Raw genomic sequence first — 12,831 nt, 5'->3', positions numbered from 1 at the left:
GCTACTAGGCCCATCTTCTGCGTGTCCTCGTCCCACCTGGCAAATGTCAAGCTGCAAGCCAGGGAGTCGGCTAGTTCTGCTTTTAGTTCTACAGGCTGCCCAACATGAAATAGCCCCCAGCCAGCCTTCCCCTTTGGTCTTGGCTGCCATGTGGGGGTGGAAGAAATTGACCATATCTCCTTGAAATGGGGCTTTGATTTGAGACCAAGTGCCCGGTTCCTGGCCAGGCCCTTTGCTGGTTCCCTTGTTTCTCTCCACTCCTCCATCCATTAGGCCTCTGCTATGGGCCTGGTGACTGCGCTGCCAGCATTACTGGGTAGGGAGGAAAGTGCACATCTTCCCCTGGCATCAGGGCAGAGGAGATTTGGGCGTGGGGAGCGGGCAGTGTCACAAGGGGAGGGGGGAAGCTGAGCCACTCCTGCAGCACGCGGAAGCTCGGGGGCAGGAGCACACAGGCCCGATTCCCAGAGACAGCCTGGGTGGGAGGGACAGCAAAGGAAGCCCTGGCCTAGGACCCCCTTGGCCCCAGGACCATGTGGCTTTGTGCAGGATGCTGAAATTCGGCTTGTTCTGTGGGGAGCTCTGGGCTGCATTAGTCAAGAGGCGGATTGTTTTAAGCCTGCAGCCTAATTTCATTGGAGGAAAGAGCGTGTTTGTGAGCACACCAGAGCCTAATTCCTTGCACGGGTCCCTGCCTGCTGGGGGGGTGGGGCTGGCTGACACGCCGGGATTTGCGCTCTGTCCGACAGGAACTTGGCTGGTGAGCACTCCTGAGGTTTTAGCTCTTACGAGATATGCAATAATAAATACTCTAATCGCCATTTCTGCTGTCTGCTAGCAGAAGCCGTTCTCTGTGCACGTTTGCTAACGTATGCCCAGGATTTGTTACTGTCAGATCATTTTTGTACGGTACTTTAAACAAAGGAAGAAATAAACTGAAAGAACGAAGCTGCTGGATGAGGGGGGGTAATTCTTTTTAAACGTTCTTGTAATTTCAAGAGTTTTTTCTGTGACTCCTGCCTTTTCCCCAGAGCGAGGGTTACATTATCCCCCTGGGGAGCTCTGGAGCAGGAGCTGGCTGGTTACCTGTGCTGCAGAGAACAGCAGGTAAAACTGGCCCAGTGTGGGAGTTCCCCACCGCTCGCTCTGGCAGGCAGCACCCACCGCCTCTGCAGGGCTCCAGGTGTTTCTGGCAGGGAGACACCTGCCCAGTTGTTTAGAAGGTGTCAGTCGCGGGGAAAAGACCCGCCCCTCAGGGTCCAGCTGTACAGCTCCAGGCCTGCCTCCAGGAGGCTGCAGTGCATGGGGTTATGTGCTCCCTCCATGTGTCCCCCCAGTAGGACGTGGATCCAGGCCCCCATGGCAGTGGAAAGCTCTTGTGCCCAGCCAGCTTGTGATGGGGTGGATGTCCCATAGCGCCCAAGGGATTCAGGAGCACAAGTCCCACTGAAAGTCACTGAGTCTCATGCACATTAGGCCCTGGATCTCTAACTGGGGGCTGCTGGGGCCCCAGGCTCTCCCTAGTGAGCAGGTGGAGATGTGGCACCCGGGGAGACAAGCTTGTGACAATCCGACCCCCCTGCCAGGGCAGGAAGTGGCCAGCTGATGGGTTTTCCCTGGAAAAGGGAAGTGGGAAGTTCCTCAAATCTCATGAAAATGCTGGCCGCAGTGACGTGCCAGGGGAAGCGCCAGCACTTCTGGGGCTTGGTGTCCTCTGTCACTGTTCAGGGTAACGAAGGGGGATGGGGCTGTTGGCTCAGCATGGGGGTCACGTGTAGAAAAGTCTCCCCATGACCATTGGGGACAGTAACTCGTGGCATTTTCTCTATGGAACCGGCCGTACCACAGGGCGTGTCCGTGTCCACCGCAGCATAGACCTGCACCCAGGCTCGCCTGGCGCTTTCCACTCTGCCCTCAGTAACAGCTGGCCACCCGCCTGCCTGGGGGCTGGACAAGTTGCACAGGGAGCCTGTGGCCAGGGTGCCAACACAAGCTGTTCTGCCCCGGAAACATCCTGAGCCTCTCGACTTCTCACCAGTTCAAAACGGCCTCTGCCAGGTAATGCCCGAGGCCCCTTGTTCCTAATCGAATTGGGAGGGGCCGAGCCTATGGCTGTGCAGACCCCTCTGCTGCCAGCCTGCCCCCAATATGCAGCATGGGGGGCTGAGAGCCTCCGGGGCACGGATTCCATGAGCTGGGGTGGGGGGCACCAGCTCTCCGCTTCTGCCTCCAAGGCTGCCTGTGCCACAGGGCACCTGGGAAGCTGCCTTGGCTCTGGGAGCACCGAGGAGGCAGCAAGGGGCCCTTTGCCCAGGGGTGGGTTACAGGTAGATGCACCCTCCTGTGCAAACAAATCCCCCATTGAGCAGGCCCCAGCCCAGCCCAGGGAGCCTCCTGGTCTCAGGACATTTGGACATTAGGAAAAAGTTCCTAACTGTCAGGGTGGTTAAACACTGGAATAAATTGCCCAGGGAGGTTGTGGAATCTCCATCTCTGGAGACATTTAAGAGTAGGTTAGACATTTATCTATCAGGGATGGTCTAGAGTCTAGACAGTATTTGGTCCTGCCATGAGGGCAGGGCACTGGACTCGATGACCTCTCGAGGTCCCTTCCAGTCCTAGAATCTATGAATCAGAGCGTTCCAGGGGGACTGCTGCTGATTTCAACAGGCACAATGGGGGCCAGGCAGCTCCGGGCAATGCTGCCCTGGGACCGAGGGAGCCCCTCCCTGTCGGTCTCCACCGCACCACTGTCCTGCCCTCCTGGGCCCTGCCAGCCTGCTGCTTTCACCTCCATCCCACTTCTGCCTCACCCGCTCGCCCTTGTCCTACACGTAGACTGAGCGCTCCTTTGGGGGGGTGTACAGCACCTAGCACCCTGACCCCTCTCTGGGGTTTTGAGGCGTTACCCCCATACAGCGAAAGGTGTGTGCAGGAGGTGGTCAGCGCACGGCTCATTCCGTCCCCACTGTCCCCTGGACCCTGTCCCCCTCTCCGGTGCCCAGATGTGGTTGTGGTTCCGGGTGTCAGCAGGAGCTGAGCTGGAAGGTGGGGCAGGCACAGGAGGAGGAAGAACAGGCTGAGTTGGGCAGGCAGGCAGCTGAGGGCGGGACCAGAGAGCCTTGAAAGTCCCGGCTCCTTCCCCAGCTCTGCTCACTCTGGCTCCCCTCCAGGCTGATCACACCATGAGCCGCTGGCTGCTGGCTGCCCTGGCCCTCTGGGCTGTGAGCGGTGGGGACTCCCTGCCAGCCTGTAACTACCCGCCCAGGCTCTTGTGCAGCTCCTGGAAGATTGCCGTGGCCTGCCAGGTAAGGGGGACGACTCAGGGCAGCCTGTCCCCGGGGAGCTCCAAGCGGGGGCTGCGGTGCTGGCATCTCGCCCTGCTCTGTCCTGTGGGTTTGGCAGCAGCTGCCTGCTCTCTGCTCTTGGGAAAGAGGAGAACCTGCCCAGTCCTTTCACAGCAAGGCTGAGCTGAGCCTCCCCCTCAGTGACCCTGACCTCAGAGAACCCAGCTCAGACCCCGGCGAATCGGGGCAGTACATGTACTCACTGATACTCCAACACGGCAAGTCCCTTCCCATCCCTTGTCCCCTCGCTTTCCCTGGGGCAAGGCTGGGAAAAAGGCAGCCAGTGCTGATTCCTTCCCCCCGGGGCTGGGGCCTTGCAACCCGCTCAGCAGGGAAGAACTGGACCCAACCTGCCCCAAGCAACCTCACGGGCCACAAGCCCCTGGGCTCCTGTGCTGTGGATGTGTCCATAAGAGGAGGTGTTACCTGGGTGCTGTGGGGAAGGGAGAAAGGTTTGCCTCTAGGGGCTAGCTCCCCACTGCAAACTGCAGCAGCCCCAGCCCCATGAGCTTCAGGATAGGGGCGGAGCAGGCTGAGAGAACCCCCTGCCCCCCAGCCTGAGTTCCTGCCTGCCCGGCTTAGAATGTGCCCAGCAGCCCCCATCTAGGCACCAGGATCCAAGCTCTTAACTGTAATCTCCTGTGCCTCACTGGGAGAAGCGCTCCTCTTGGCGACATGCAGATCGCGCTGTCCTGCACAACCCCCCTCCCCCCCCCCGAACACATGGGTTGTACATGGGACCCAGCAGCTGCTGTGCCCAGCATGTGTCTGGTTCCTGCTCTTTACCCAGCGGGAAGATTTTATCCTGTGCTCCAGTGGTAGCAGTGCCAGTGCCTGCCCATGGCGGTGGCCCAGGCCTAACGGGGCATCCTGCTGGCAGTGCCTGGATCATGAGCTCTTCATGGTGCTGAACAGTGTTTCTTGCTTCTAAAAGGGGGGAGATCCTAGCTCCAGCTAACTCCCTGCACCTCCCCGTTCCTTAGTCACCCCCAGAACCGAGCCCAGGCCTTCAGCACCGGCGGGAGCCTCGGGGTGGGGGGTAGCCCCTGCTCGGTGCTCCAGGGCACTCTGACCCTGCGCCTCACCTGGAGAGCTGCCTGTGGCCCCCTGACGTGGGCGGGCCCGGGGGAGAGGTCCAGCACTGACCTCCAGAGCCTGCAGGGCTGCGTGAGGTGGCTGGGCAGGGGGACCTGGCCCTGGTCCCTGGCTCAAGAGGGAGCGTTGGTCCATCTGCCATCCCCACGGGAGAGCTGCTGCAGTGCAGCTCCTGACCTCTGTCCCCACACCCTTGCCATGGCTCCCACCTGCTCTGCCCTCACCCCATCCAGCTGTGTGGGGGCATTGGTGATACTTCTGCTTTTTCTGCCTCTCTGAGCAGCCATTAATAGTCTCCCATTCCGGAGCGGGCGCGGGGCCTGAAGCTGCACAACCACAGCCACTGCTTGGGCTTCAGAGTGCAGGGCTGAGAAACTGGCAGCCCAGACCCAGCGCTACTCCAACCTCTCAGCTTCAGTCCCTGAGTCGGTATTGGTTAACGGGGAGGTTCAGTCCCTGAGTCCCGGGGTCTGTCCCCGTGAGCCCCGCAGGCCCGGCCTGGCGACGGGAGCCAGAGCCCCGGGGTCTGTCCCCGTGAGCCCCGCAGGCCCGGCCTGGCGACGGGAGCCAGAGCCCCGGGGTCTGTCCCCGTGAGCCCCGCAGGCCCGGCCTGGCGACGGGAGCCAGAGCCCCGGGGTCTGTCCCCGTGGGCCCCGCAGGCCCGGCCTGGCGACGGGAGCCAGAGCCCCGGGGTCTGTCCCCGTGGGCCCCGCAGGCCCGGCCTGGCGACGGGAGCCAGAGCCCCGGGGTCTGTCCCCGTGAGCCCCGCAGGCCCGGCCTGGCGACGGGAGCCAGAGCCCCGGGGTCTGTCCCCGTGAGCCCCGCAGGCCCGGCCTGGCGACGGGAGCCAGAGCCCCGGGGTCTGTCCCCGTGGGCCCCGCAGGCCCGGCCTGGCGACGGGAGCCAGAGCCCCGGGGTCTGTCCCCGTGGGCCCCGCAGGCCCGGCCTGGCGACGGGAGCCAGAGCCCCGGGGTCTGTCCCCGTGGGCCCTGCAGGCCCGGCCTGGCGACGGGAGCCAGGCTCTGCCGTGTGTTGCTCACAGGCTTGTCTGCTAACTCCCCAGTTGCTGGGTTGGATTCGGCCCATCGAACAGAGGCCGGAACTGGGCCTGATGGGACGTTGAAGCAGGAGAGAGTCCAGGGGCCTGAATGTGCTCCCGGACCCAGAAGGAAAAGAGCCCTCGAGTGCTCTGGACCTTGATGTCTCCCCCACCCCCCAATCCCTCCGTGGGGTGTGGATTCGCTTCGCTAAGCAGAGCTGCACATTTGAACCAAGTGGATTGAGGAAATCCCCTTGGAAAGCCCCAGCGGCTGCTTGGTGTGTCAGGGTCTGCTGCATCTCCCCAGAAAGCCCCACTGAAAGCCCCGGTGTCCTGTTTCACTTCCCTTCTGGCCCGGCTCCTGGGGAAGGCTGGCAGGTCTCCCTGCTCTGTTCCCTCAAATACAAACAAGCTGGGCTGGAGGCCAGAGCCCGGGCAGAGCAAAGTCCTCCGGCAGGGACCCTCCCTGCGCCTGTCGGCACCAGAACACTTGGTTGCTATTTAAAAAGTAACGTGACTCCAGGTGGCACCCCCGTCCCGTCCGTCCAGCACCTCTGGGGCAGGCACTTTGTCCCCAGGTCCCTCGCCGGCCGTTCCATACGCGGGTTAAGCCCAGCAGCTGCTGCAGCACTATGGGGCCTCCCAGCAGGGCCAGGTTTATCCTCCGCGTGCCCCAGGAGGCTCATGACCCCCTTGTGCACGTCGAGTTTGTCTGTGACAGAGCCGGAACCAGAGCTGGGGGCTGCTCTTTGGGGCAGGGCCAGCCCTGAGGTGGCACAGCCGGTCCGGGGTCTGTGCCAGGCCTGGTTCTGTCTGTCCTAACCCTGCTGCTCATCCCCCCCCTCCCCGTATCTTTCCCTGCCCGCAGGTGGAGAAGCTATGCCCCAAATTCTACCACCGGCCCCAGGCAGCCAACCCTGTGTCGCTGAGCCTGTATTACGAGAGCCTGTGCCCGGGCTGCCGCAACTTCCTGGTCACCCAGCTCTTCCCCACCTGGGTGATGCTCAGTGACATCATGGACATCACACTGGTGCCGTACGGAAATGCCCAGGTAAGCGCCAGCGCCTCTGGCTGCAGTGGGCGGGGGGGGGGGGGAAGGGACCTGCACCCCAGTTTGAGCTAAGGGCAGGGGCTGCAGCACTCTTCTGTCATAGCCTGGTCTTCCCTCCCCCACAGCCCTGATCCTGGCTGGGGGTGTGGGGCACACGCTGTGGGGTGAGGGGGAAGAGTGAGTGCTGGGGCGGCACATGGGGGGGAGGGGTAGTGTTATCTTAGGCTCTGACTCGGTTTCCCTTGCAGGAGAAGAACGTCAGCGGGAAGTGGCAGTTCGAATGTCAGCATGGTGAACAGGAGTGCAGAGGGAACATGATCGAGGTGGGGCTGGTCCCAGGCGCGGCATTAGGATTGGGGAGGGGGGGATGCTGCCTGTGGAATGTGCAGGATAGCGGGGTGGAAGGAGACAGTGGCTCCTGGTTAGGTGATGGGACACCCCACCCCACCCCCGTGTCACTGAGCCAGGGACAACTTGGACTCATTAGCTGTGCTTGGGGTGGGGGAGGAGGGGGCAGGGCTCCCTCGTCTCTGGCCCCGAGGTGGGGCCCATGGTGAGATCTGCCTGGGCTCTGCTACTGGACTAGCCTGGGGTGGAAATAGGCCCTGTCCCCTGTGTGGCCTCAGCATAGTCACCATGTGACACGAGCTGCTGAATTTCACGTCCTCCCTGGCCCAAGGGAAGGAGCAAGGAGGCCCCTTGCCCCGCAGAGCAGAGTCCAGGAACCACTGGGGCAGCTGCGCTGGCATCGGGAGCCGGGCACCCAGGTATGATCCATGGGGAGGCTGCGCGTCAGCCAGGACATCTCGGGGTGAATGTCAGAGAGCAGCAACACCTTCCACAGATAGCGGATTGGGGGGGGGTGCCCCTCACCTGCCCCGTTATGGGCCTCTCAGCGTAGTCCTGCCTTGGGGAAAGGACTCCGTAGGACTTTCCCAGTTGACAGTGAAGTGCGGGGCTCCCCCTGCAGCCATTCCCCTCGCCCTAGGAGAAGCTGGTCACGCTGGGCTCTGCTGGCTGGAGAACCCCAGGGGCACAGCCTCTCTGGGCTCCTCAGGGAGGGCTCCTGGGTGCATTCCTGCTGGGCTCAGGGCACTAACACTGTGGCTTGCCCTGCTCTTCCAGACCTGCCTGATGTACCAGCTGAAGGACTTCGATCACTCTTTCCCTGTGATCTTCTGCATGGAATCGGCGGGCTCTGTGGTCGAGAATCTTGAAGCTGTACGTTGGCAGCGCTGGGCGGGCCCAGAGCTATAAAACTCTGTGGGTTCAAGCCCTGGGGGGGGAGCTGCCTCAGCCAGCTGGTCTCTGCACCCACCCCACAGTAACGCTCCTTCCACTTGCCCCTTGTTCCCCTGCCCAGGTCCGATCAAGTGTCTTGACCCAGCGCCTGGAAGGGCTGGCATTTCCTGCCAGTCTGTGTCTGGTGGGACACCCGGCTGTAGCCATTGGCAACTTAGTGACAAGGCCACGTCCATTTCTAGCCATGCCTCAGCCATCCCACGTGGACTGTGAGGACGCTTTCCCTGCTATGCTGCCACCAGGCTCCTGCCCTCACTCCGCAGCGCCCAGGTGGCAGGTGAACTGGGACGTGGTCTGGAGACTCTAGCATTATGCAGGGGAGCGGGGGGGGGGGGGGGGGGGTTGCCCCTGGAACTGGCTGAGTCCCAGGGCTCCTTCTGCTTCCAGCCTGCACTGTGGGTTAATGAGTTCAGAACAGATAAGAGCCCCTAGCCTCAGCCTTCCTGTGTGGTGGGGGATTGGGTAACCAGCTCTCTGCACTGGTTCTGACTCCTCCTCCCCTCCCAGTGCCTGCAGGTCTATGCCCCAACTGTCCATCTGGCTGAGATCAAGTCATGCGTGACAGGAGATCTGGGGAACAAGCTGATGCATCACAATGCTCAACTGACCGATGCCCTCAACCCACCCCATAACTACGTGCCGTGGATCCTCGTCAATGGGGTAGGAGACATGGTGCCTCGTGGCCTTCCTGATGAAATGCTGGCAGGGCCCATGGGCATTTCCACACAAGGAATCAGTAGGCAGCAACCAGAGCCAGAAGTTCAGTGCAGAGTCCATGTGCTGCAGATAATAGACGTACATGGGAAGCAGGGGCTAGAACCTAGGACCTTCAGCTCCAAAACCCAGGCCTACTGCCCTTGAGAACTCTGATCATGCAGGGCGGTTGGTGGGTCTCATAGCCAGAGGGCCAGTCTCTTGCAGGCCCACACAGAGCCATGTGTTACAGCATCCCAAAGCATATGCCTGTTCATGCTAAGGAGCCCATGCACCTGGTATCTAGCTGGGGTAGGTGACTTGAGTGCAATGCATTGTGGGAGTTGGGAGGGAATAAATTGCTCTGAAAAGCACCCGCAGAACCTGACTTTGTGGTGACGCGAAGGGTTAAAGTTGTTGCCGAGTCTTTGAGGAAATGCTTTATCTCAGCAGCCAGGCCCTGCGGCTGCCTCCTGCATGAGCCTCGTCTGGCTGCCCCTGGTTCCTCTGCAGTGAAGACAAAGGGGCCGGAAATGTCCATTTGCTTTGGGGTGAATCTGTTCATGAAATTGAACCAGAGGGGCTGGCTCCAGCCAGGTGCGGTGTGAGCTCCCTGCAGGCAGTTCTGCTGTGTCCCCTTGAGGCGTGGCACTGCCCTGCCTCACACCACGAACCATCACTTCCACCTGGGCCAAGTGGGGTCTGATGCTGCCGTTCTGCTCAGGTAACACATCGTACCCGCTTGGCCCAGGTGTGACCAATGTCCCCCATGGGCAAGGGGATTTCACACTGGCTTTCCCTGGCGGGCTGCATGTTCTGTACCCGGGCCAGAGCCCCCAAGAGGCTGCGCTGTGCTCAGACACAAGCCCTGGTTTTGTGCTGACAAGAAACACACCCATTCTGCAGCTGCTCAAAGAAACAGGGCCCCAGGTGAATGCTGAGGGCACCATGCAGGCAGCGACCGACGCAGCCAGTAGCACCGTCCGATCTCACTCCATCTCGTCCTGTGTGTCGGGAGCGGAGCTGTCACTTGTGTTCCAGGCAGCAGCCCTAGCAAGAGACTCCTGGGGGAATTACTGAGCCCCTGCCTGCTTTCTCCGGCCAGCGGCTGAGCCTGGGAATGGGCTTGTCCAGCCGCTGACACAGATTTGTCCTCTCTCTCTCCTGCTCAGAAACACACGGACGCTCTCCAGGCGCGAGCCCAGACCGCTCTGTTCAGGATGGTTTGTGAGCTGTACACGGTGAGTGGACCCTGGTAATGCAGCTGTTCCCAGTGTAGCACAGTCACAGTGCCCTGCTCCCTGGGCTCTGGGCAACGAGCTGCAGTAGCGCCTCGGCCAGCTCTTGCCCGCTAGCCAGATTCGGGGACACCCCTCTCCTGGTGAAACTGCTGGGCTAGCTGTTGCCCTGCTCGCCCAAAGAACAAGCAGCTCTAGCCTGCCTGCCTCCCTGGCTGGGTGCCCACTGGGGCTAAAGGCCAGGGGCTGCTGGGAGCCTCCATGGCTGGAGGTGAGGGGCGCAAGGCAGTGGCAGTGGCAGGGGCCGAGGCTGTTAGTGCTCCAGCGGTCCGGCACTGCAGCCGTTGCCTCTCGACGCCCCTCCCTGCGTCTGGAATGTCGTGGGGGTCCCTGACCGAGCTCTGTCTTTGCAGGGTGAAAAGCCAGATGCCTGCGAAGGCGGGGGGCTGAGTCCCAGCGCTTCTGAAGACCGAGTCTCTCTGAATTAACCCCCAGCCTAGGGCTGCTCCCTGCACCCCAGCGCCTGGCCTTGCAGTTGGGGTGACCAGACAGCCAGAGGCAGCAGGGGATCGATTTTTGCCTGGTATGATGATGTCAGCTCTGGGCTCAGGCCCAGTAAACTCTGCTGCAGGTGGGGGCAGTTCAGTTGTGAGCGGGGGGTTGATGGGAGAAAAGGCACAAGATGGTTTGAATTTGGACATGGGAATTCGAAGGATCTCTTCACGCAGGGTGTCAGCACCAGGAGCTGGGCTGGGGGGAGCCCAGCCTTGTAATCAGGGAGAGCAGCAGAAGCCCTGCAGAGGGCAGGGAGCAGCAACAGCTGGAGAGTCGTTAAAAGAGCACGTTCTGCTGGAGAGAGGCATCTGGTCCCCCTGACTCCAGTAGGCAGCTTGGCAGCGCAGCTTGGCAGCACGGGCCTGGAAGGGCTTCCAGATCTCTAGGCCAGTGTGTAAGTGTGTCGAATACACAGCATTGAAGGCACAGGAGCACCTGTCCACATCAGGGAACTCCCTGACCCACTCAGCCCTTCCCTCTGGCCTCTCCAGATCGCTGTAGCGATTAAATAAGGGAGGGCACATTTCTGCTCGCTCTCCCTGGAGCTGCCCCATCCCGGGGCTGGAACCTGCACCTCGACCAGCAGAAATTCCAAACCAGGAAGGGGACCCTACCCCTGCCCGGCGTTGCCCCAACCTTGGGCACCAGCATGCCTGGCTGCAGATCTTGCCTCACGCTGTGCAGCTGGCAGGGTGCTGTGACCAGCGGGGGACAAAGCTTGAGCGCAGCAAAGCTTGGGGGACACGCTACATTTGCTTTGCTGAGTTGGTGACTGACACCTGACCCTTTGCCCATACTGATGCCTTATGTGAACTAGCTCCACCGGCCCCCCAAATACTGACATCTCCATGTCTTCAGCCCACTGGCCTCTCCAGGAAATGGTCGTGTGTCACTAGGCCCCATCCGCCTTTCACACACACACACTCGTGCCTTGCCCTCCCCAGTCTGATGCACATTCCCTTCTAATTGCTCTAATTGTATTGATGTCACAAATGCAGATTCTTGGGACGCAGGATAGGAATGCCCTTCCTGCAAATGAATCTATTGAGTAACTTCCTGGCCTAGTTCTCTCTCATTTTGGGTCTCTCCTGCGTCTAACCCTGAGCCCAGGGCTGGGGGTGGGAGGAGGGGTGATGGGCAAGGCTGGTGTGGGGACGTTGGTGCCATGTCTACACTGGGGCAATGTAACAAAGGATTTCCCTCCGGTGCTCAGTGTCTTTAAGTGCTGTCACGAGTTCCCTGTGGTTTTACGGCAGTAGCTTTGCATTTGCCTAACCCCTGATGTGGTAGCTGCTGAGCCCAGGTGACTGGAAGCAGGGGCCCATGGCCTTCTACCCGGCTTTTCACAAGGTCTTGCAAATTGAGGTTAAGCTGCTGACCAGGCCTAGGCCCTTGCACTGCACTGCTTAGTGTGGGAGCCCCTTGGAGGATCACCAGGAGAGAAAGGATGTCCTTCACTGCGTGAGGGGGACCCACGTGTACCCTTTTGGCTGCTCGCTTCCCCATCCACGGCCACAGGAAGGGAAGTGAGGCGTGTGCGACTCCTGAGATGGGGTGGGAGGACAGACTATGGGGTGTCCAAGAGGAGAAGGCACTGGGCGACCCAGGAAACGGTTACAAGAGGGGAACCCAAATGGCACAGCCTGGAAGGAAAAGCTGAACACGTCTCGGTGACTCCAAAGCACCCGCTGAGCTGCGTGGGCAGGCGCTTCGCCCGGCTGCGCGTGGGCAGGGGGCGGGGCGGGGGTGTGTGCATGGGAAGAAGCGCAGGCTCCGGTCGGCGATGCCCTGTGACCGCCCAGGGCAGGGCGAAGCCGGCTCCCGAGCAACCGGCCTGGTGTGCGCCCAACCAGCCGCACAGACAGGGCCACGAGCCATGGGCACCAGAACACTCAACGTCCGCTGCCCGGGCTCCGTGCCCCGCTGTGCTGGGGCCCCTGGGCGCCCCGGTCTGAACGCAGCCCTGGGGGGGTGGAGGGGTAGGCGAGGAGGGGGCAGAGCAGGGGGCCTGAAGCTGGGGGGGCGGGGCCGGGGGCACAGAGCCCCGGGGGGTCAGGAGCTGGGGGGCGGGGGGGCACAGAGCCCAGTTGTGCCGCCCGGCCCGTGCCCCAGGCCCAGCCTGACCCAGGCCCGGTCCCGTCCCCGTGCTCGGCGCTGCCCAGCAGGACGGGCCGGGGAGCGGGGTGAGGCCGGCGGAGGGTGACACAGACGGGAAATGGCGGCCCGGGGGGGGAGAGGGCTGTCTCGACCCCTCCCCGCGCGAGAAGCCGTTGAGGGAGAAGGCACGAGGCACCCGCACCAGGAACAATTCCCCAAGTAGCTACCATGGCGGCCGCCGGCACAGGACACTTCCGCCTCGGTAGCTGTCATGGCTGCCGCCGCGGCACAGGGCACTTCCGCCTCGGTAGCTGTCATGGCCGCACTTCCCCGGAAGCTGAAGGCGCAGCTCCGTCACGTGACTCAGACAGGGGCCCGGCCGGCTCCCACTCACGTGTCCGGAGGCGGAAGTGC

At 61.8% G+C, this 12,831-nt stretch overlaps 1 protein-coding gene across 1 annotated transcript; it reads left to right on the top strand.

Annotated features, from left to right (window-relative positions):
• Positions 1-3,185: 3,185 nt before the first annotated feature.
• IFI30 (IFI30 lysosomal thiol reductase) lies at positions 3,186-10,253 on the top strand. The gene is made up of 7 exons (XM_065422284.1): positions 3,186-3,308; positions 6,350-6,532; positions 6,781-6,855; positions 7,658-7,753; positions 8,342-8,494; positions 9,700-9,768; positions 10,179-10,253. Exons 1-7 carry the CDS (start codon positions 3,186-3,188, stop codon positions 10,251-10,253), a joined length of 774 nt encoding a protein of 257 aa, XP_065278356.1.
• The last annotated feature ends 2,578 nt before the right edge of the window (positions 10,254-12,831 follow it).

The sequence above is a fragment of the Emys orbicularis genome, chromosome 24 (genome assembly GCF_028017835.1).
Source record: "Emys orbicularis isolate rEmyOrb1 chromosome 24, rEmyOrb1.hap1, whole genome shotgun sequence".
Classification (NCBI taxonomy): domain Eukaryota; kingdom Metazoa; phylum Chordata; order Testudines; family Emydidae; genus Emys; species Emys orbicularis.
The sequence above is the reverse complement of the archived record's forward strand: the minus strand, read 5'-3'. Positions and strand labels throughout refer to the sequence as shown.